At 41.6% G+C, this 23233-nt stretch overlaps 1 protein-coding gene across 8 annotated transcripts in view; it reads left to right on the top strand.

The window, feature by feature from the left end:
- Positions 1 to 23233, top strand: part of FMNL2 (formin like 2) — a 307029-nt gene that overhangs the window by 192715 nt on the left and 91081 nt on the right. For all 8 annotated transcript variants that reach the window (XM_081814428.1, XM_081814431.1, XM_081814429.1 and 5 more), the window contains 2 exons: positions 9487 to 9567; positions 14970 to 15046. In XM_081814428.1, coding sequence (XP_081670554.1) covers positions 9487 to 9567; positions 14970 to 15046 — 158 coding nt within the window. The remainder of the gene's footprint in view (positions 1 to 9486; positions 9568 to 14969; positions 15047 to 23233) is intronic.

The following is a 23233-nucleotide window of genomic DNA, read 5'->3' as shown; positions in this document are numbered from 1 at the left end:
ATGTATGGAAGTGTTGAATCACTAAATTATACACATGAAACTAATATTACACTGTATGTTAACTAACTGGAATTTAAATAAAAACTTTAAAATATTTTTAAAAATACTTAAAAAAAAAAAAGGGTTTACCATTCTTTCAAATTCTTGAGTGATTGAAAAATACTAGTACTCTTATCGAAATCTTGAAATACCTAATGGTTTCTGCAAGACATCAAAGGCTGCAGCTCCTGCTTCTTTCCCATCCCCCACCCCCACCTTAAGGATTAGGACTTTGTTGTTTTTCTTTTCCTCCCCCATGTTTTATTTGTATGATACATGGTTAGCTCTGGAGACTTTTAAAAGCTTTTCAGCATGTTAATCTTGTTTGGGAAGGCATCCTTAAGTAAAGTTTCTGGACTATGTAGTATGTGGGGGAGAAAGGTTTTCATATCCTCATTTTTCAGATGAAAAAACAATGAGACTTGTTTGTACCCCTTGCATTTTTTAGACGAAGAGTATACCCCAGGGATTTTGTAAAATTTTCATGAAATCGTAGATTGTAACTATAGTTTTATAATGTAAGTCTGTATCTTTAGTATAAGTGAAAATGTTCCAAAGTCTTTGCCTAACAGCAATATGCACATTCTCTTTGTAGACCAAGAGGGATTTAGGTATCCAAAGTAGGAACTACACTCTAAAGCAGTAATTAATTAGTGTTAGTGTACAGAAGGACCTATTTGGGGAATTTAAGAAAATGTAGATTTTTGAGTGTTTGGAATTGCGTCAGGAGAATGTTTGCAATTTAACAAGCATCTTCAATGGCTTTAGATGCTGGTTTTTAGTAGTATATATTTTAAGAAATGCCAAGCTAAAAGAAGAGAAAGCTTTGGCTCATGAGGGGAGAGAATGAAGATTTGAAGATGATACTAAGGGTTTTCCAGTATAAATCCAACCTTCCATCACTCTACCCTAGTCCTTAGATCCTCAGTAGCAACAACAACCCTGCGTACTAAACACTGCTACCTGTCAAGCACAGTCGTGGTTCAGTCTTTCCTTAGGATAACATGAGATAATAAACTTTATTAAAAGCATGACGTTCCTTCCTAACAAATTCAGTTAAAACCATTTCTAAATCGGGAAAAATGAGAACTCTGAATAGGATTAAATAAGCCCAATTAATATTATATATTAGGGAGTGAGTTATGGGATGTTTTTTTGAGGAAAGACTTGTTGAACTAGAAGAAACTTTTGCTAGTCTAAATAAAGGAAATTATTTGGACAGGTCTCATCAAAAGTTATTTTCAGCCTCAGAGTTGTAATGGAACACTTGGAAAGTTGTCCTCTCCGACCAGGAAAATGATTTCATATTCAGAGCTGAAGAATGCTTCAAGGCTCTCCAAGAAACTATGGCTGTGGAATGAATCTGACATGCTGATTTTTTTCAAGTCTAGCGCGGAAATGGCCAACTTTTAAAGTTGGGGATGGAGAAGGGAGGCTTACACAGTATTCATCGTATGTTCCTCCACTATTCAAAACCCCTTATTAACTTTCTGTTCTCTTATACCTATTAGCTTATTATTTGACATCCACCATTGTCTGTTCCAAGGTAGCCATTAGATTCTTGTGCCACTGTCTTTCTTAAACTGTATTCCTGGAACCCAGCTAAACCCATTGAAGTTAGTAGCACATTCCCCATGTTCCCCATCTGGAAAACTCCTCTGTCTCCTGCCTCTCACACCCACCCAGGATATCTATACACTGCCTGCCTTTTAAAACTCAATTCAAAAACCACTTTCTCTGGGGAAGTTCCTTTGATCTTCTCTGTTGCAAGGAGCCTTACCTTTCTCTGAACTTGCAGAGGATCACATATGGCTCTTATCATAGTCCGCATTGTATTACAGCGATGTCCGTTGTGTCTCCCAGATCAGATTTAGTGCTTTAGAGTGAATTTGTTTCATTTTGTCCCTTTTCTTACAGTGTCTTGCATAATGTGTTCTGGATGAATGAAATAATAAAAGGATCAAAAAAAATTTTTTTTTAACCTTAGTAATTTTCAGGTTAGTGCCTGGAAATAGAGACCTACTTGTGATAGCAAGATTTAAGGTGTTCAGAGGCAGGGGCTTACTTAGCAAAATGTTTTCGCCCAATGATAACCCCAGGGATCCTCTAAGTCGCAGTGCAGCTGACACTCACTGGCTCTGGTAGTGGTTAGACAAAACTGGACTCTCATTTGAACTTGCTTTCTTGGCCATCTGTTATTTTAAGTAGCTAGAGTCTTAATAACTTCCTCATTTGCTCTCAATTGTCCTCTTTCTTCATACCCATACTTTGTGTAGCGGGGGAGAGTCTGGCAGCCTTTCTGAAGTTCCAGAATTTGTCTTTTTGCGGGGGGAATGTGGAATATGCATTTCCTTGGGGACTCTGGTACTGTCAGTTTCTTGGGGAGTCTAGATCTATTTGTGTAGATGTTGTTTTTATTTGTATAAATCGTTGGCCCTGTGAGAGCTGAGATGTTATGATTACCTTAGTCCTTGTTGCTTATTCTGGCCTTGGCACTCCCGTCCCCCCCCCCCCCACATACATACATGCAGTATTTCTTGGCCTCTGCTGTACTATGTAACTCATTTCTGTCTATATATAATATTAATGTGGTACTTTATTTTTGTCTTTTATTCTCCCCATGCACTTGTGTTAGCATTATCCTTTTTAGAGGGTAAACCCCTTGAGGACTTGGATTATTCCTGTCAACAGAGCTCTGAAGAGCATTTAGCACCAAGCTAAATGCTGCAAATTAGTACACGCTAATGGCAATGATACTCGTTGTGATTATAGCTCATTTAGAGACCACAGTTTGCTGACTCAGCCTTGGGAAACGAAGCCCAACTATTTGCAGCTTCTAGGAAGAAAAATCAAGTGTAGCGAGCTTATGTGCACAAGAGCAAAGTCCTTAGAATTTTCACTATCTAAAAATTATTGCAGGGACAGAATAATAAAACATTAATAATGGCATAATGATGGTGACATCTAATTCATCTGTGAGGGTGTTTCAGCAATTTTGGTAGCTCTGCTAAACCAGAGCCAGTGACCCTGTGACAGTCCCAAACGGGGGGAGAAACTCAGCGGTCGGTGTGTCCCCTCCCATGAGCTGTTCATTTCCCAGAGATTTCCTGGATTTTCACATGTCTCGCTATAATTTCTTTCCTTTAACCTCAGAATATTAAGGTATAAGATAAACTTGACTGAAACTCTGTTTGATTTTGGAGCTGCTTCTCCAAATACAATTTATGGAGCGGAAATGCTTGTAACATGCTTGTCCTGAGTCCAGCTGACACCAAATTAACCTCAAGTAATCTCTCATGTAATTATACACATGGATTGAGAGGATTCAAAGGATCAGAAATGTTTTTGCTGGATGAGCAGAGTGCCCAGTTCCAAACTTTTATGCAGAAAGGCTTTCAGTGACAAACTGTATTAGATTTAGGTGGAGAAAGGAGGGCATGGAGGAAGGCTCCAAAGAAACAGTTGAACTGCTTGGAACCTAAGGCTGCCTGCCTGTCTGATGAGAAAGGCCATGTTGCGGCATAGCTGATGAGTTCCATTAACTGTGACTTACCTAATTAACCCAGTATCTCCCTGTCCCAGCCCCTTCATTGAGTTCCTTTAAAAATGGCCTGGTTTTCCAATTTGGGCTGCAGTAGACTTGAACCCTAGTCATTAAGTGGAATCCAGTAAATGCTTTGTCTTTTCCTTATCTGCAGGGCAGGCCTCTGCATGGCAGGGTAGCCTTCGTGGTGGCCAGCAAGGGGAGGGGGGAGACTCGCTAGCATAAGCTTTGGTAGACTGAGTTAGTGAGAAATGTGTAATTATGGAAGTCACTAGGGCAGTTTCAGAACCAGGAGAGATACCATACAGATATCTTTAGCATGGTAGGCTTATCAGCAAATGTCCTTTAGCTATGACATGAGTTTGGCTAATTTATATCTAGCACATATGTATGCCCTGGACAGCGTTGACAATCTCTTTGCTTGCTTTTAAACTTGAAAAACTTACCCCTGATTTATGAGAGATGTGACTTGTCTATGACATCTAGAAGAAGTTTAATTCCTTGGATATTATTAAGGACTGTGTGCCAAGTGTTCTTCTGTATATACTGGAACTCAAAGAAAAATAGAACATGTTTCTACCCTTTTAAGAGCTTTTATTCTATCAAAAGCAAGATGAGCACACTTATTATGATGTCCTAGAAAGAACAAGGATCAGAGAGTCAGAAAGCTCGAGTCTGAATCTTTGATGTGTGTGTGTCTGATTTAAGGCAAATCATTTCATCTCTGAAGTTCACTTCCTCCATCTATAAAATGGAGGTGATCTCTACTTGGATAGAGAGGCTTGAGTGAGTTAAGAGGTCTAGAGAGGGGCGCCTGGGTGGCTCAGTCATTAAGCGTCTGCCTTCAGCTCAGGTCACGATCCCAGGGTCCTGGGATCGAGCCCCGCGTCGGGCTCCCTGCTCGGCGGGAAGCCTGCTTCTCCCTCTCCCACTCCCCCTGCTTGTGTTCCCTCTCTTGCTGTCTCTCTCTCTCTCTGTCAAATAAAATAAATAAAATCTTAAAAAAAAAAAAAAAAAGAGGTCTAGAGAATGTGGTAAACTGTAAAGTGTCACTCAAAAATAAGTGAATAATGCTTGAAAAACAAAAAGTGCTGCCCTGGATGGAAAGGTGATTGTGTTCTTGGGCTGGCATTAATGAAGTCGTTTTTAGCAGTGAGAAGAAATTTTCAGATCATTACTAGAGAAATTAATTTCTAAGAATCTAATTCATTAAAATGAAATACTGGCAATTGACACTGCAGCTTAATGAAGATTCTGTGATTATCGGATGGGAGGGTGACCTGCCTGCGCCATGTCACCCCATTGATCCCTTACCACACCTTGTGTGTTCCCCTGTAAGTTGCACTTTTTTTTTTTTTTTAAAGATTTTATTTATTTATGTGACAGACACAGTGAGAGAGGGAACACAAGCAGGGGGAGTGGGAGAGGGAGAAGCAGGCTTCCCGCTGAGCAGGGAGCCTGATGTGGGGCTCGATCCCAGGACCTTGGGATCATGACCTGAGCCGAAGGCAGACGCTTAACAACTGAGCCACCCAGGCGCCCCGTAAGTTGCACTCTTGGTCTAAGGAGGACCTTCCCCAGTAGAGGCGTACCTTTCTTCCGTCAGGGGTGTGTAGTAGCTGCACACCCCTGCCATGGCCTCCAAACCAGCTCTCAGGATCCACGTGTAGGAGAGTGTAGGGTGGTCAAGCTTCCAAGACTACAGACTCCTCCAAATGAGGTGCTGCATGTGGCTGTCTACCTTTCCTTGGGGGAAAGAGAGTCTGTGATCCTGGGTTTGTTCCCTCCCACACCTAATCCAGTGCAGTCTGTGGCCTAGTGTCCTGAATGTGAAGAAATGACTTCGGGCTCTTTGCGTTGAATGCTTATGGAGAAGGATTAAACACCCAGAGCGATTGTCATTTCCCATCCAGAAACATTTCAGGAGGAAAGTGTGATCACACAAAGAGATAAATGGCAGGGGCGCCTGGGTGGCTCAGTCAGTTAAGTGTCTGCCTTCAGTTCAGGTCATGATCCCAGGGTCCTGGGATCGAGTTCCGAATCGGGCTCTTGGCTCGGTGGGGAGTCTGCTTCTCCCTCTGCCCCTACCCACCCCTCATGTTTGCTCTCCTCCCTCCCCGTCTATCTGTCTGTCTGTCTCTCTCAAAAATAAATAAAACCTTTAAAAAATTTTTTTTAAAAAAGAGCTAAATGGCAGGAGGGCAGGGTGATGGGATGCTGTATGATGAGACGTTTAGAAGGAAATTTGTATTTCAAAAGTTCTTCCAAATGACATCAATTCACATTGACAAGTCACCATGATTAGAGAATATTTTTTATCCCTAAGAATAATAGTTCTATATCGTGGGACTCAAGCTGAGGACTTCATTTAATTAAGCTACTCACGTCAATGATGTTGAGCAAGCACATTAACTAGTTATTGAAAATAGCCTGTGAGATGCAGCAGATCTGGAAGTGAGGATGATGGAAAACTGCCAGCCAAGGCGTTTACAGGTTTCAGTGCAAAATCTAAAATTCTAATAGAGGAAAAGAAATTGTTAATTTAAATAAATATGATGCCAGTAATCCTTCCAAAGTCCTTCAAAGTGAATGTATTTTGGCAAGGTGCTGACATTCTCCAGTGTGTTCTCCCAAATGTTTCTATTGTCGAAATGGCCGTATTGAAGACACAGAAAGAAAAGGTTTGGTGAGCCAGATACTGAATTTATAAACAGTAGCTCCTTTTGAGATTAGATGAACAACCCCAAGTTTTAGGGAAATGATTAGAACTTTTGTATTCTTTCTCCATACCAGTTTTATTTAAAGCCTTAGACTAGGCTCAGTTTTCTGAGTAGTAGATATAATGTAGACTTACTGTGTTGTGAAGCCTCAGGCTTCTTCATGTTCTGTTTTTGGAAATACGTTAGTAAGTTATTCAGACAAGTGAAAAACGTGACTAAAACAACAGCAAATTTTGATAAGCACGTTTGAAAAAGTATGTATTAATTGTAACTTTGTCCGTAATTTCAGGGGAATAATTAAAAGGAAAAACTTACAGGACCAATGAATGTATGTATTTGAGAAAAAGCTCCCTGGGTCACGACAGTCTTGAGTAGGAAATGAAGAAAGGTGCATTTGTTGCCTGTCAAAAATGGGATTCACTGAGTGAATTCCAGCCTGTTATATGTGCCAGGGAACCAGATTTCATTGTTTTATTTTTTTGAGGTGGGGCACGTGGTGAGGGGGGGGTGGGCAGAGGGAGAGTGAGAGAGAATCTTAAGCAGGCTTCGCACCCAGAGTGGAGCCTGTCGTGGGGCTCGATCTCACGACCCTGAGATCATGACCTGAGCCAAAACAAGTTAGATGCTCAACCAACTGAACCACCCAGGCGCCCCTAGATTTCGTTATTATAATAAATTAGCTCTTCTGTTGTGAAGACATTGCCTAAAATAACAATCATTAGATGTTTTTCAGCAACTGTCCACAGATTCAAATTTAGGTCTTCAAGTAACTACTATATTAGCCAGAGTTAAAATTCATTGAGTTTCATGTATTAGGGACCTTTATGAGGTAGGAGGTGTTTGCTGTAATGGAAGGGAGCACAGTTTGAGTTGTCCCTGGTCATAGGAATTTTAAATATGGAAAATTGGATTGTGTTTTTAAAAAGCGTAAGTTTTCTTGATATTCTAATAGCTATTGTCATACGCAAGGTTGGAAATAATAACTGGCTTCTAGGTAGCTTATCAGTTCCTTTTTTGGAGTTTTTTGTGATTATTTTAGTCTTCAGCTGGGCTATTGCTAAAGTCCTGTGGCAGTTGGATCCTGAAGTGATGGTGATTTAAAATAAAAGTGGGCGGGGGCTTTATACATAGACCATTTGATAGCATTAGAGATGTCAAATATTTGTGAATTGTTATTTAGAAATTGCTTGCAAAATTTGGAGGAATAATTAGAAATAATATGCTGGGGTGCGTGGGTGGCTCAGTCAGTCAACCGTCTGCCTTCGGCTCAGGTCATGATCCCAACGTCCTGGGATCTCCACGAGTCGGGCTCCTTGCTCAGCGGGGACCCTGCTTCTTCCTCTCCCTCTTCCCTGCTCATGCTCTCTCTCTCTCCCCTCTCAAGTAAATAAATAAAATCTTTAAAAAATTAGAAATAATAGGCTGATCTTTTTTGTTAACCGCTCTGTTGAGATTCAGTTTATAAACTATGAAATTCCTCATCATTTTTAACTAAAGGGGGGGAAATATAGACAGGTGTCTCACTATAAGTCCCTTCTATGTTAAAGCATTTTAAACAACAAAGCATATGTTTTCACTAATAGGGTAATCTTTTTGTTAGTAATGAGATGATCTTTTGGCCTTTCTAAATCTGTAAGCAAGCAAGACTTGAGTGGACCAGGGAGATGCTGTGGTTCCCTGTGTTGGAGAAATACAAGTTTGTAGAGGATAAACACATGCTTAAACATGCTGACCAGTTGTCAATATTGTGAAATGCTCAAAAACTCCCTTGTGGCATAAGCAATAATCAGGTTAAAAAGAATTACTAGAAAAGCATAGAAGAGACCCTGATAAGAATGGTTTTGATTTCATGACAAATCTTAGTTTTTTCCTTTTAGAGCGGATTCATTTAAACTTGAACATGTGTGTGAAATGTAGCATAGGTCCAGAAACAGTTGTGAAACCTAAGAAGAGCATAGTGAGTAGGATAAAGCTAGTGCCTGTGTAACCACCTTGTGGATGAAGAAATAGAACCTTGCAGCCTCTTGGGATCACTGGGGATTTCCCTTCCCCCACCTCAGTCCTCTGTTGTTTTAATGCTAATCCTCTCTTCCCCCACCCCCTAGATATATAGGTATGTGTCAATAAATAAAATGGCTTATGTATATGTCCCTACCATTAAAGTTTAATTTTGCCTGTCTTGTGAATCCATAGAAATGAAATCACATTCTGTTTGGCTCAACATCAGGTTTATAAGATCCATCCATATAGAAGCATGCAGTACAGTTTGTTCATTTTCATTGGAATATAGTATACCATTGTATGAACATAATATGAGCACTTAACCATTTTATAGTTTGCGGGCATTTGGGTTTTACCCAGTTTTTTCCTACTGCTTATTATAAGCTGCTTTGGACATTACAGTCTATAAAACCTGATACACATGGGCATGAGTTTCTCAAAGTGTGGTGCCTCCATGCACAGCCTTAGCATAAGACTCGTTAGTGATGCAGATTGTCAGGTCCCATCCCAGGTTTATATTCAAATACCACCTTGGGATATATATTCTATCTTTATATGCTTATTTCAGTGACTGTGCCTTTGCTAAAAATATTTCTGGGTCTTCTAATTTGGAACAGCCTCAGGAACCCATTAATGATCACATACGTTCATTTGTACTCATACAGATAGGCACACGCCTAGACTCATTACTCAATTTTGAAACAAATGGTTTTTTTCCAGTTTGAGTCAAGGTTTCGGTATTTTCGAAGAATAATATTCAAAAGAAAAGGATTTGCCCACATTGAAGACAACCCAGAGTATGCAGTGGACTGAAGACCTACTGAAGGGGGCCGCGGATGCGGGTTGGGCAGAGCATTGTTCTGGAGTGAGGGCCGCGGAGCCCCACAGACACGGTGGGACAGACCACAGAGTAGGGCAGATGCAGGTTCAGATCCATTTGTACCACTGACTAGCTGTGTCTTAGGGAAGTAGTGAATTTCTCGGAGCTTCGCTTTTCTCCTCTGCAAAGCAAGGATAATAACCTTCACTATAAAGATTCAAAACCATTCACAAGCCCTGCAGATACATAAAGATGATCTGCAGGGCCACACCTACTGTGGAAGCATGTCAGCCCTGGGTCTGGTGTGGCCAACGCTCATGCCTTCATAGCTTTCATGCTTTTTACTTTTGTGCTTCCTGCAGGAACGATTCCAGGTGAAGAATCCTCCCCATACATACATTCAAAAGCTCAAAGGCTATCTGGATCCAGCTGTAACCAGGAAGGTAAGATGGATTTGTTTTCACTCCTTGTTGTCACTTCCTCTGGAGTGTGCATTGGAGGGACCTTCCTTCCTCTGCACTACAGCCTCTGCTGGAGCCTCCAGGAAACCAGTCTTGGGAGACAGACACCATGAGAAAACAAAGAAGAAAGCCATCCTTCTTGTGTAAGGATGTGTTTGAAAGTGCTTTCCCAAGACGGGCGTCACGTACCTCTGATGGTTAGTGAGTCACTGCCATTTCCAATTACACAGGGCAGTGAGTCCAGCCCAGAGGTGTTCAGGCCCCTGGAAAAGCAGCCTTAGCAAAGGGAATACTTGTCTTTCATGCCTTGGTGCGTTTCCAGAGGCCTTGAAAAATCACTGGGGCTTTGTCATCCCAGCTGTGCACTCACATCCTATGTTGATGCTCTTAGCAGCTTCCCCCCACCCCGGCCTCACCCTGCCCCTGGCCCCAAGAAGGTAAGGAGAGAATAGTTGATTCCATTCTCAACTGACTCTCTCCTTTTGCAAACAAGCTGTGCTTTGTGCAGACACACAATTGGTTTAAACCGATGCCTTGGGGTAAAGCATGTAGCCTGGCACAGCCCTGCGGGCCGGGATCGGTCCTGGGATGTCTCAGCGCCGCGCTGTCCTTGCTCAGGATGGGGATGGGCGCTCTTCACCAGAGAGCACTTGTTTTGGGGTTGACCTTCCACAACTCCTGCTTTCAAGGCTGCAGCAAAAATAACTGGAGCTGAATTCCCCCTGTTGTTTTAGGGTGTGACTCATGAGAGAAGAAAGACGCACTTTTCCTAGTTTCCCACTGTCTCCAGGGCTCTTGTAAATTTTTAAAAAAATCTTTATCTTCTACTTCTACTCTAAATATTCCTCCACGCCCCCACCCCCGGCTCACTGCCCCCTATCCAAAAAAAAGGCAAGCAAATGAGAACAGCTGTTCCTTCCTTTTGGAAGTTTCTTGGCCTTTTGTCCTATGCCTAACACGAGACAGGCAGAAGAAATACCATCTGGGATGATGGTGACAGTGCGCTGTAGACTTGGCCGTCGGCTACACACATGTGACCTGACTGTGGTGCAGCCTCTTCTAAGAATGTACCTGTCGAAGTATCATGATAGCCCCCTCACAAATATGGCTCACATGTGTTTCTTTTCTTTAAAGAGCTTCTGTTCGGCCCCCTAAATGAGACAGCTGCCCAATTCTTACCTCTTTCTTGTCTCCTTCCCCAAGGATAGGGCAGCCTTCAATTTCATCAGATTACAGAGGGTTAAATGAAGACCCCCCCCCCCCCAAACACAACCCAGGACAAACCAGGAGGTTTTGGGGGCTGTTTCTTTTTAAAGGAGCAGCAAGATTCTACTTGAGAAATATTTTCAGAAATCCCCTCAACTTGAAACCCTCGGGCTGGACCGCTTGGACCCCGGCCTTGGACACTCGTCTGCAGCTGAGTGTTGCCGAAGCGCTGGTGTTTGTGCCCAGACTGAGTGTTCCTCACACAGTTCTCTCCCTATTCATCAGACTCTTAGGAGACAGGAGAGAGTAAGGGAACTCCCCGAGAAGGCTTCTCAGAGGCCGTCCCTGAGTGTGGTAAGGAGGAGATGCTTGGACGGAACAGGAGGCTTTGTCCTGGCACAGTTCCGGTTCTCTTCTGGAACAATTATTCCTCAGTGAAGCAAAGGATGTAAAAGAAATAAGCTGCTTAGTTTTGCTCCATTGCAAATAACTTAATAAAGGACGAAGACAAGGATATCTGTTTGGGCTGACCTTCACTTGTGAACTCTCAGCCCCAGACTGCGTGTGTTCATCTGAGTGGCCTCGTTCGGTCCGTGCCTTGCTTTTCAAGTCAGTCATTCAGTCGAGAAGAAAAAAAAAAAAAATGGATGTTGGAGCAACCACTGGCAATAGGAAATGATCTGTTCGACTGAAGCCTAGAGAAAGGAAATTTTGCTTGGAGTAAGGCAGCGCTTGCAATTAGAATGAGTTTCAGATTCTCAGTTATACCGCGGCAGGGAAGAGGGAAGATTTCAAATCCAGGCTTTCAATTTTAGCCGGTCTAGGCTGAGTCGTCTTCCCTTCACTGTGTCTGGAGTCCTCGAATACTTTTCACTCATTTATCTTTTATACACATCGAATAAATGATATTTAATTTGCTGTCTTCTAAAAAAAATTTCATAAGTGTATTCTATTTAGATTTTCTTCTAAATAGTTTTAGATCTGAACCCCTGGAGGGCAGGCACGGAAGAGCCTAAATTAGATATCTCTGTGAGCAGGACTCTCCAAAGCAGTCTCTTCATTGCATACCAGGCGGTGCTAGTCTGTGATCTGGGGGGATGTGCCCAGGAAAAAGGCTACATACAGACCGTGAAGAAAGGAGGGGGTTCTCTGCAGGCAGTGCGGTTGTGAAATGAAACCTATTGCGTGGATCTTTGGGGGGGGCTCATCCCTGGGCCTGCCTTTTATGGGACGGGGCCCAGGGAATGGTGCTCACGGCTCACTGATGGTACCTGCTTCTTGTCGCGGCTCCCCACAGGCACGTGATTTGTCTTTGCAGGGTTTTTAAGCATGCCAAATACGTTGCCGAAGTGCAGAGCATTAGCAATCATTGTTTATGTGTTAGCGAGGTGGATGCCAAGGCTTCTCCATAGCCCCGAGTCCTGCTGGAGATTGCACAGTTCCTGAGAGAACATCATACAGGGGCAGAGTCAGTGTGGTTTTTTATCTGTTACCTCGCAGCTGCAAAAGTGTAGTGACTGCCAAGAAATGTTCTCTGCTCCTGGTGTCATTCCTGGTATCTCCTAGTGTTTTGATCGAGGTCCTCTGTTTTGATACATGCCTCTTAGTCCTTCAGCAGATCCTCTTTTGTACCGTGTTGTGTCCTTCAGTGCTGTGCTGGGTGCTTTTGTGGCTCGTGATGACCTTCCCCTAAGGACCCGCGAAGGCCACTGGGAGCCAGTCAGAACTGTGTATGAGGTGTAGCTGGGAACACTGAGCTGCTTTCTAAAGCTCACGGTGGCAGGCAGTCCGAGACTGGTGACTCCGACATGGGAATGGCCTCCCAGGAGCAGTTGTGTGGCAGAGACTCTGCTTCATCAGTAGTCCTCATTGCTGGAAAGCTCTTCGGGAGACACTGGGCTCAGATGTCCCTCCAAAGGATACACGACTCTTCTGTCATTTCTTAAGACTTTCTTTTTTTTTTTAATTTATTTTTTATTATTATTTAATCACCATACGTTACATCATTAGTTTTTGATGTAGTGTTCCACGATTCATTATTTGCGTATAACACCCAGTGCTCCATGCAGAACGCGCCCTCTTTAATACCCATTACCAGGCTAACCCATCCTCCCACCCCCCGCCTTTCTTGACAAAAGAGGGGAGTGGCTCTTTTTTCCTTGCATTGGGGATGCTTTAATTTCACATATCTGACTACCTGGATTCTAGCAACCGAGAAAGTCTTTGGAGTTCCTTAAGAATGGCAACCCGGGGGAAACTGTGGGACTCTGTTGGCTTCCCTGGGGCCTTGGTAAGGGGCAGTTTGTTGGGGGTGGAGAGGAGAAGAGGATGACAGGAGCCCGCCCATGCTGAGCAGGGTTCCAGTCTTCACTGGGACACCAGGGCCTCCTGGCTCTCCACACCCCACATCCTGCTTTTCCCGCCTTCCTCCATTCCTTCCTGTCCTTGGATGCCTTCACCTTTGGACCTGGATGACTCCATTTCCACTGCAATTGGGGCAGCAGAGGAGAAGGGTCCCTAATATCCTGAGCTGGAATTCTCACAGCCTTTTCTTGGAGACCGTGTAAAATGCAGGTGGTTTGATTTTGTAGCACAGAGAGCGTAGAACTCTTCTTAGAAGGCATGGCCCATCAAATGTCCCACTTCCAGAGTGGCCTAAAACTTCAGTTACTATAAATAAATGTTTCTGGAAGAAATTGTGTTCCTGAGAACTGATGTGCATCATGACCCAGTGATACGTGGGGGTCATTTAGAGTTGAGAGGATAGAGAAGCATACATTTACTGCCAGAGGGGGATTCGTTGAAGAAAGAAAGGCCTGAGGGAGTTCTGGAAGGATTGGTGGGATTTTGATGGGCCAGGGAATGAGGAAGGGCATTCTGAAAGTAGGAGGGACCTTCCAAATAAAGGCTCATGGGCAGAGGTAACTCTGAATGCTTATTTTTGGGAAATGTTAACATGGTTCTGCAGAAAATAATTAACATAGCAGTCCTGAGATGGCTACCTTAGAAAGGCCAGCTTGCCAGGGTGGCTCTTTGTTGGCAACTGAGAACTTGCATTTCAGGAGAGTTCATACCTTTCCCTGATAAGAATGATTCACTGTGCCAACAATATGGTGTGTGCTGAATGCCTTTTTGCTTGCAGGCAGTCTGGACTTTTGGTGTGTGCTAGGCAGAGAATGCCAGAATGACCAGTCCCCAGTAAAAACCCAGGGCACTGAGTCTCTAATGAGCTTCCGCGGTGGACAGCATTTCACAGATACTATCATTGTGATTCCTCTTGCAAAGGACACAAATTGTTCTTACCGTGAAAATCAGCTTCTAAGAAAGGAGACTATTGCAAGCTTGTATCTGGTTTCTTCTGGACTTCACCCCATGCACCTTTGCCTTTGTTGATTGTGCCTTGTATATCTTTGCTGTAATAAATCTTAGCCATAACAACAACTATATGCCAAGTCCTAGGAAGAAGTCTTAGCAAATCATTGAAACTGGGACCGGGGGAGTCTTAGGGACCCCAACACTTAGGCATATTGGTGAATATTGTTGTAGGGCAGGGAGAAATAGTCTGCTTACTCAAAGACACCTAGTACATGAAATAAATTTTTCCCAGTCCTTTCTTAGAAGCTGATTTTCATGATAAGAACAATTTGTGTCCTTTGCAAAAAGAAAGGTGAGAGAAGCCCACTTTATTTATTTATTTATTTATTTATTTATTTATTTTAACATTTTTAATTTAAATTCAGTTAATTAACGTATAACGTATTGTTGGTTTCAGAGGTAGAGGTCAGTGATTCATCAGTCTTCTGTAACACCCAGTGTTCACTATATCATATGCCCTCCTTAATGTCCATCACCCAGTTACCACATTCCTCCATCCCCTCCCCTCCAGCAACCTTCAGTTTGTTTCCTATGATTAAGAGTCTCTTATGGTTTGTCTCCCTCTCTGATTCTGTCTTGTTTTATTTTTTCCTCTCTTCTCCTATGATCCTCTGTTTTGTTTCTTAAATTCCACATATCCGCGAGATCATATGAAAATTGTCTTTCTCTGATTGGCTTATTTCACTTAGAGAGAAGCCCACTTTAAAAGCAGAGATATTTTCATATTGGGGTAAACATTACAAATGGCACTTACAGCAGTTGATAAAATATGTTTTGTGAGAATATGTGTTCTTGAATTCTAGAAATTCAGACGGCGTGTTCAGGAATCCACACAAGTGCTAAGAGAACTGGAAATTTCTTTAAGAACCAACCATATTGGGTAAGTGTGCCTATTTAACATTTTAGCTTTAAGGCTTTTGGACACTTTACAAAGTGACTGAATCATATCCAAAGAATTAAGCTTCCTTGCTGATCATTAAAAGTTAAGAGACTGAGGTTTAGATGGGTGGAACATTTGTTGGTACTTGAATTGCTCACTGTACAATTATCAGTAGAAGCAGAACAGTCTTTGATTTGGGCTGTTATAACAATCCTAAAATTCTTTGCTTGGATGCAGTGATAGTGCTTGGTCTCTTGGGTGCGTAACCATTCCTGGCACATCAGGAACTCCCAACAAGTAATGAACTCTGAGATACTGGAGGATCTCTTAGCCGTCACTGGAGTTCTCCGAGCTCAACCCCTCATTGCACTTAGTTGTTCTGAGTCTCTTTGTCCTGCATCCCCCAATTTTTAGGACCGGGAGTGTAAATCCACTCCAGAAAGTAAAGTTTGGGGGATCTCAGCGCTAAGCATTTCTAAGAGTTTTTCATATGGCTTGCCTCTAGCAAACACAACTTTATTACATTCTCCCTTATTCCTAGAAGAGCATAATTGTACAGTACCTTAGAATAACATGGTTTATCTCCATGGCAGAAGGATACCAGATCTCCTATTTTATAGCTTTAGTTCTTCCTAAAGTACCTATTGAACATCGAGCAAATGATTTAGCCTCTCTGCACTTTCTTTGAATTTAACAGTGGGAAGACTGTAGATTTTAGATCCTTCAGAACTTTCTCCTGTGACACTCTTTGCAGGTCTATTGGAAATGAAGTTTTGTATGTTACAGTATAGTTTTAAAGATTATTCTGTAAAATAAATATACTACATAAATAATAGTTTACTTCCACTTCAGAGTGTGTTAGGTATAAGCCAATAAAATGGTTAATTTGCACAGTTATTTCAGAATAAGCTTTTTTAAATTGTGGATATGCAAGGCTGATTGATATGTGATGAAGCTTGGGTGAGAATGTTCATTTCCTAAAGGATAACTTTGCACATAATGTCCCCTTGAGAATGAAGTATTTGGAAAATAAGTGATTTCTGTAGTTGATAATCACTTTGAGAAAATGGGCTGTCAAACAGTAGATCATAGAATCATGATTTTAGAACATGATTTTAGAACTGGAAGAGAAATTAAGGATTCCCCAGTTCCTCCTTTTACAGATGAAAAGCATTCAGGACCAGAGAAGGTGAGTGGCTCCTGTGAAGTCCACGCTGTACAGCCCAGGTGCTGGGGTTCAAAATGCTGTGTTCTTTTTCTTATGTAGTTAAATCTGGCAGTTCTTCCCTGGAAAGGAAGTAAGGTAGTCAGGGCTCTGGGATCAGAGCAATGAGGCCTGTCTTTTGGGGGTGAAAATGGTGGTGATTTAATATAGTTGGGCATCCAAGCTTGGGAAATTCAAATACTTTCCAATATTTGGGGATCAGGAACTAGATTCCGTTTGGTAAGGCCCAAACCCATGTTGTTGGCACTTCTTACGATGGTGGAATGAGCTGCAGCCAGGGTTTCTACGAATTGTCGAGGAGAATTTCTTCAAGCATTGCTGAAATAACATGAAATTGACCATCACATACCAAAGCAAGACAGTCATTTCCAATACAGAGTTGGCTGAATAGAAGAGCCCTGGTTGGGAGGGAGCCAGTGCAAATCTGTAAGCAATCGGAGTGGTGTGCTGTTTCGGATGCTATAGGCATGTTGAACGATTCTCACATTTCTTTCATCTTTAGCATCTGAAGTTTCCCTTTGTCTACCACCTATGTGCAAGACTTTCTGCAAGCTTTGGCTTTAGCAGCAGAAACATTCATGGAGGTGCATTGTCTGGTTGTATGCAAGCATTTATTAGCATGGCCTTATATGGAAGGAAACCACGCACCAGGGTTTTGACCTATCTCGACTGTCCTGAAAACCTAAGCAAGCCTGCACTGGACTCTAACTCCGATGGAAACTAACACGCTTGACCTCGTTTGATTGGGAAATCTTCTGAATTACTCAGTAGTGTGAAAATAATCAATTACTACAGTGAGGAATTCTTGGAATGCAGTGGGCTATCTAAGAGATTCATAGATTTTGTTGTACTTTCTTGAGGTACCATAATAGAATGGTAATTGGGTGCCCATTTATTTTATGGAAAGAGAGATTGTGGTTCAGATTTTTGCCATGCCCTTGATTAGTTATTAAATAAATTACTTAGATAAAGTGCATAAATTCTTTGTATTTATTTACCATGTGACCTAAGTTAAGTTCTCATCTATAAAATGAGGATAATAATATTTGCCAATAGGAATGTTGCAAGGTTAAATGAGATAATTTATAAAAGACCTAATATAGGGTCTAATACATAGTAATTACTCAAAATACGATAACTATTGTTAGGCTTGTTGAAAATAATAATAATTCAATAGTATGTATCTCTAAGGAATTCCATACAGAGATTGTTACTTTCTCTGTCTGAAATGACCCTGACACCTAGGAGATTGTGATTCCCAGAAATTAAGAGGAAGAATTACATTTAAATATCTACTTGTCCTGAAGAAGTTATTATTGGCACACGCTTGTGTTTTAAGCTTAAAGTCTGGGGCTTTGCTGAGCATAACATTCCAAGCTACAGCTTTGTCAAGCAGAGAGTTTGTTCTGAGTATTGATATAAGCCTAAAACTCTGTAAATGGAGCAGTCTTCTGAGAAAGAAAATTAATTTTCTTTGAGCCAAATTGAAATAAGAATTGGACTAGAAAAACTCTTACTCACTTACTCTTAGGAACTATAATAAAAGAGAAGAATTAGATTATGACTAATCCAAGCCCTTGAAGGGACTTGAAAGGAGCCAAGCCCTGTGAGAACACATTGGCTGTGCGGTGTGAGTGGGCCGATGTCGTGATATTTTGTATGTCAGGCTGATAAGATTCAAGGGGTGGTGATGGTGGTGAGCTGGATAGGTTTATGGGCTTTATTCCATGGCACTGAGGTATAGTTTCTCTCTCCTTCCAGGTACTTTATTTTAATAAAACTCTCCATTATGATAGGAAATTGCTTTTCATCCTGACTGTGAGAACATAGAAGTTCTGAAAGATGTTCATTTCACTTTATCTCACTGGAGCTGAGAGAATGGGCCTGAGGTTGTGGGAGGAATGTGCCAGTTGGCAGGGACAAGGTTTGTACAAAGGGGAAGGAGCCTGGAAACTCTCAGTGAAGGTCTGTCTTCCCTCCTGCATTTCCCGGTATCTCGGTGACCTGGTGCTGTGCCAGGCCAAAAAATAAGAGACAGAAGAGTAAGGCTGGTTTTAACAGGTATACAACGTGTTTGGGGTATGTGTGTATCAAGCTACCCTATGATTAATTCATTCCTAGATGTTGATTCTTAGAAATCCTCAAGATTACAATCTTATCATTTACTAAACATGTTCAGTGTGTTATTTCTTACAAAAATCTTTTTATGATTGGCCTTTACCTCTGAGCCCATGTTTTATAGATGAGGAAACTGAGTCACCTATTAATTATCTCGCTCCAGTCCACATAACTGAGAAGCACTGAGATTGTTCAGGTGTTATCTCAACTGTGAGTTACTAATTTTTTTTGATTTCAGGACTCCTTTACTCTCTTAAATTATTTTGAACCCTAATATGCTTTTGTTTATGTGGGTTTTTTTCTCTTAATGTTTACCATATTGGAAATTTAAACTGATAGATGTTAACTTTCCTTATTCAATAAATTTTGGTATTTATTTTAAAGTAAATAATGTAAATATATAAATACAAAATAATAAACATAGCACAGACAACATATTTTGTGAAAAATATTTTCCAAAGCAAGAAGGAAAATTAGTGACAAGGGGGGCATTTTTACAAATCTCTTTAATGTCTGGTTAATAGAAGGCAGATGGATTCTGATTTCTTTGTCTGCATTTGATTTGTTGTAATATGTTGTATATGTATGTGAAGATGTATATGAAGAAAACCTGGCCTTACATACATACATCACTTGAAAAAAGTAGTTTTTAAATAACCTTTTCAGATTGTTGTGGATATTCTTCTTTGATAGTACACCATCCTTCAAGGAGCGGTAATTTCTTAGAGTTACTTGCAATGTAGAATCTGAAACGGTATCAATGAGTTTTTGTACTTTGTTAAACTAAAACTCACCGTGCCGTTTTGAAAATTGAATAGGTCTTTCTACCCAGGCGTAATTTTGGGTCACATCATGAATTGGTCATTTGGAAAATATTGTTTCACTGAATTATTCTGATCTTTCAAGAATTGAGACATTTTATTCTACAATATAAAAACAGTTGCATTCATTAATAATTACCAGTCTCATCTGAATATCCTTTAAGTATTGGGAAGTTGTCAAGCTTGTGGTGGTCAAAGCAAGTGTTCCAAAATTTTCATTTTTTTTGGTAGAAACCTCAAATTTTATCATGGACAACAAATACTGTCGGTTGTTTTCCTTGAAACAACAGGCTCACTTCATTCACTTTTGAGAAAATGTCTGCCAAACACCAAACAGAATAACCACAGTTGTTAGTCATTTTCCATTTCATATGTAAAAAAAAAAATAACCCGAAAAACACACAAACCAAAAAAAAAACCCAAAAAACCAAAAAACTCGTTCAGTCTGTGACTCAAACAACTGCACAGGTGCTTTTCCTGGAGACAACTGTGGTACTAGGGTAGGCAGCAGAAGTGCTTTATTTGGGCTTTCCATTTTGTCACATAGAAAATTTAAAAGATGTAAACTCAAGGGACAGGCGTTAATAAAAATCCATAATTTTCATTGCTTCATTAAGGACCGTTTCAAGTGAAGCTGACTTTTTGTTTGCCTTGCAAGTGCTTGGGGTGAGAACACAATAAAGAGGTGTAGTTTTCGTCAGCTGCAGTTTTATCCACCATTCCTTTTGTACTATCCGTGCAGGTTCCAGCACTGTGAAAAGCCACTACCATCTTAATATTTTTATGAAAATCGTTGTAACTTCACAAACCCCTCAGAGGGTCTCAGGGCCCCCTGCTGATGTGTGAGCTGCACTGAGAACCATCTTGTGATGCTGTCTTGCAGAATAGATTTGGTAGTTTATGCTGAATCTGGGGGATGCTTACCTTCTTTCTCTTGCTTCTTGAGATTTTCTTTTCGTGATTTTTCAGCAACTGCGGTTTCCACCCTGTGTTAGAAGCACCTCTCTAAGGAGACAGAGAAAGGGAGTTCACCCCTTGTTCCTTTATCTTGTGATCTTGGGTCTGCTTTGTTTGATCTTAGAAATTTGGAGCCAGAAAGGTCCCTTGAGACTTCATTTTCTAGATCAGAACAGTGAGATTCTAAATTGGCGGTGGGTGGGGGGAGAGAGAAGCCAGCAGCTCTGAAACAGCTTTGACCTGTCGACAATAAAACAGTGCCTTTTGCGTCTGCACTTAGATCCCTTCCTTGAACAAGATTTTTTTTCCAGAGCTATTTTTCATTATCATGGTTTCTTCCAGCTCCTGAGCAGCTGATTTGGAATTTGCCTAATTCAAATTTACAACATATGGTAATTACCCTGAATCTGTGGGGGTACTCAGTAAGTGATGCGTGCTGTTGGAATCAGAAATAATTCTAGTTCCCAAAACCTATCAGCATCCAATTTGGAATGGTGTGCGTATTGGCAATATGTAAAAAAGTGTGTGTAGCATGCACAGAAGTGAAAAATGGAAATAAGTTACTAGAGGAACCCTAAATTTATGATATGTCATTGCATGATCACCTGCATAAATCTGCATAATGGGACATCCATTTTTTTAAATGCTTTTAAAGATACAGCTTTGAAAGTTGCCCATTTTTCATCTTCACCCATTTTCTGTCTATATTGGTTTCCTTTCCCCGGAAGTTGACTCTCACCTCTGTTCTCTCCCACACAGAATATCCCAAGTGTGGCGGGGACAGGGATTGAGGGGACGGGGGGAAATGTGAAGGCTTTGTTTTCCCTGTAAACCCATAGACTTTTTGCTGCAATGACTATGCTAACCTGGTATCATTTGACAGAGGGGATAAGGTGGTCAACCATGGTGGGTTTTTATCTTACTCTTTCCTAGATCACCTAGGGGTGTCTGGGCCAGATCAAAGACCCAGGGAGCATCTCGGGGCTTAGAAAAAGAGGGTTAGCTGTGTGAAATCAAACTTCTCAGAGGCAGGACATGTCACACTCCAGCCGCCTTGTTAGGGACCGTGTGGCTTGTTCCTGCCCTTTGAAAGTTGTGTTTAAGGCACTTACGCTCAGTCAGCAAGTGAGGGTGGAGGAGCCTATGAGGGCACTGAGCTGAAGAAAGAGACGCTAATGATGGTCTTTATCCCTGAATCAAAATATATGCACATTAGCATTTGGAGTCAAGACAGTTGTGGCTCTGGATGTACTTGGCTCTTCCTGCCCCCCTTCCTTTTTTTTTTTTTTTTTGATTTTCTTATCTGTGAGTCATTTGCCTCCTATCTACTTTGTGGTTAAACTCCCTGAGTTGGAGGCGCTGGTGGTTAAATGGCAGGTCCATGGGGTGTCCCGGACATCTCTACTGTTTAGAGGCTGTGTGTCTGGGAAGTCAACCGAAGGCATTACAGTGGTGGTGGTTCTCAGCTCCTACAGGAGTGTTTTTATGAGCCACTGGGATAGAAAACGTAGAACTGAGATGGCTCTGAAGACTCTGGAGCGGAGGGTGTCTTTGCATTCTAAAATGAATACCTCCATGCCCAGCCCCAGGGAGGCCTGCTGCACACCTGCCACTGAGCTGAGGGCCACTTTCAGTGGTGTGGCCAGAGCCCACGGGCCAGACCCACGGAGAAGCCTTAGAGAAGCCGTAAGAGGCTTGAGTTTCAAGAGCAGCTAGTCCATGAGTTTTCATAGTGAGTGCCAGCCTTTCTTTAGTCTCCTACCAGTTATAAAAAGAACATTCATTCATTCATTCATTGATTCATTTTACTCTTTCTAGGCTTCTAGTTATTAGTACTTAAAAATGTCCCATGCCTCCTGAGATCTAGTGGTATAGGGAGAATAATTAAAATTAATCAGCTGAAAGTATCCCGGGGCAGATGCCGGGAGCTGGTGTATGTGGTGGTCTGGAAGGGAAGTTTCAGTGGGACCAGTGACCAGCTCTTGAGAGGCCCGACAGGTGGTTCTTTCACTTGCCACTCTAGGTCTTTTTTAAATTAAAAGTTATTTGCTTCCCTGTGGCTGTGTTGGGTGCCTACATTTTGCGATAGCCTGCCTGAGGCACGTGGGGGAAAATAAAGAGATAAGCTGTCTGCTTTTCCTGCTTTGCTGCCCCAGGGATTACCTGCAAGCCTGAGTTTGCATCATGGAGATGATAGAACTACAAGAAAGAATGAGCTTGCGGGTAAAACAAACGAACAAACAAAAACAAAGGAGAAAGAGCCCCCAAAAGAATTTTAAAACAGGCATCCTGAGTCCACCAGATTTTTTTCTTCCTTTAAGACAAAGATTTTGAGTGGTTGCTCAGCCTTAAAGTTAAAATTCGATTGTGTTCTAATAGTTTACAAAACCGGCTTCCACAGTAACTATCAGCCTATTTTTTCCCCCCCCTTGGTGCTTACCGAGGAAAGCAATCAGTTTTGGAATGCATTTGGTGGATGTACCTCAAATTCCATTTCTGTGATGGTAGCAGACCTTTTGACTTATTATTTATTGAAGTTTTCAAACCTAGAGAAGGTTTAATCAGGTATCATACATTCTTTGAAGAGGAATGCCCTGGAGGAAATCTGTAATGGGGGCTAACAGGTGTTTATCTTCAATACCTGAAGGTTCGGTTTGACCACTATTATGAAGTGCGAATGAAAACCAGTAAAAATTCTCAGTGAACTGCATTCAACCCCACCATTCATAGGCAAGGTGATACTATTTAAAATGAATTAAAAAAAAAAAAAACATGATATGTCATGTCTTGGCTTTGCCAATGTTATGTGGTGCCTGCAAGTTTTTAAGAGGTTTTAACATTCATGGAAAAAATTAAGCAAAGCATTATCCCTATTGAATTTCCAGGAGCCCCTAAACACTGGTTTCTCATTGGCTAGTTGAGTGTTTTCTATGGCTTAGTGTGCCAAGAAGGAGTTGAATGTGGATTTGGAATCACGCCTGGATTTCACTGTGTATATCGTCACGTCCCGGGCCTGCCGCATTCCCTATGCAGTCTTGGCTCCTTTAACAGGCTGTGGGTCAGTTG

The sequence above is a fragment of the Leptonychotes weddellii genome, chromosome 3 (assembly GCF_054177405.1).
Source record: "Leptonychotes weddellii isolate Sample4059 chromosome 3, ASM5417740v2, whole genome shotgun sequence".
In the NCBI taxonomy this organism is placed as follows: Eukaryota; Metazoa; Chordata; class Mammalia; order Carnivora; family Phocidae; genus Leptonychotes; species Leptonychotes weddellii.
This window is presented reverse-complemented; position numbering and strand designations above follow the sequence as displayed.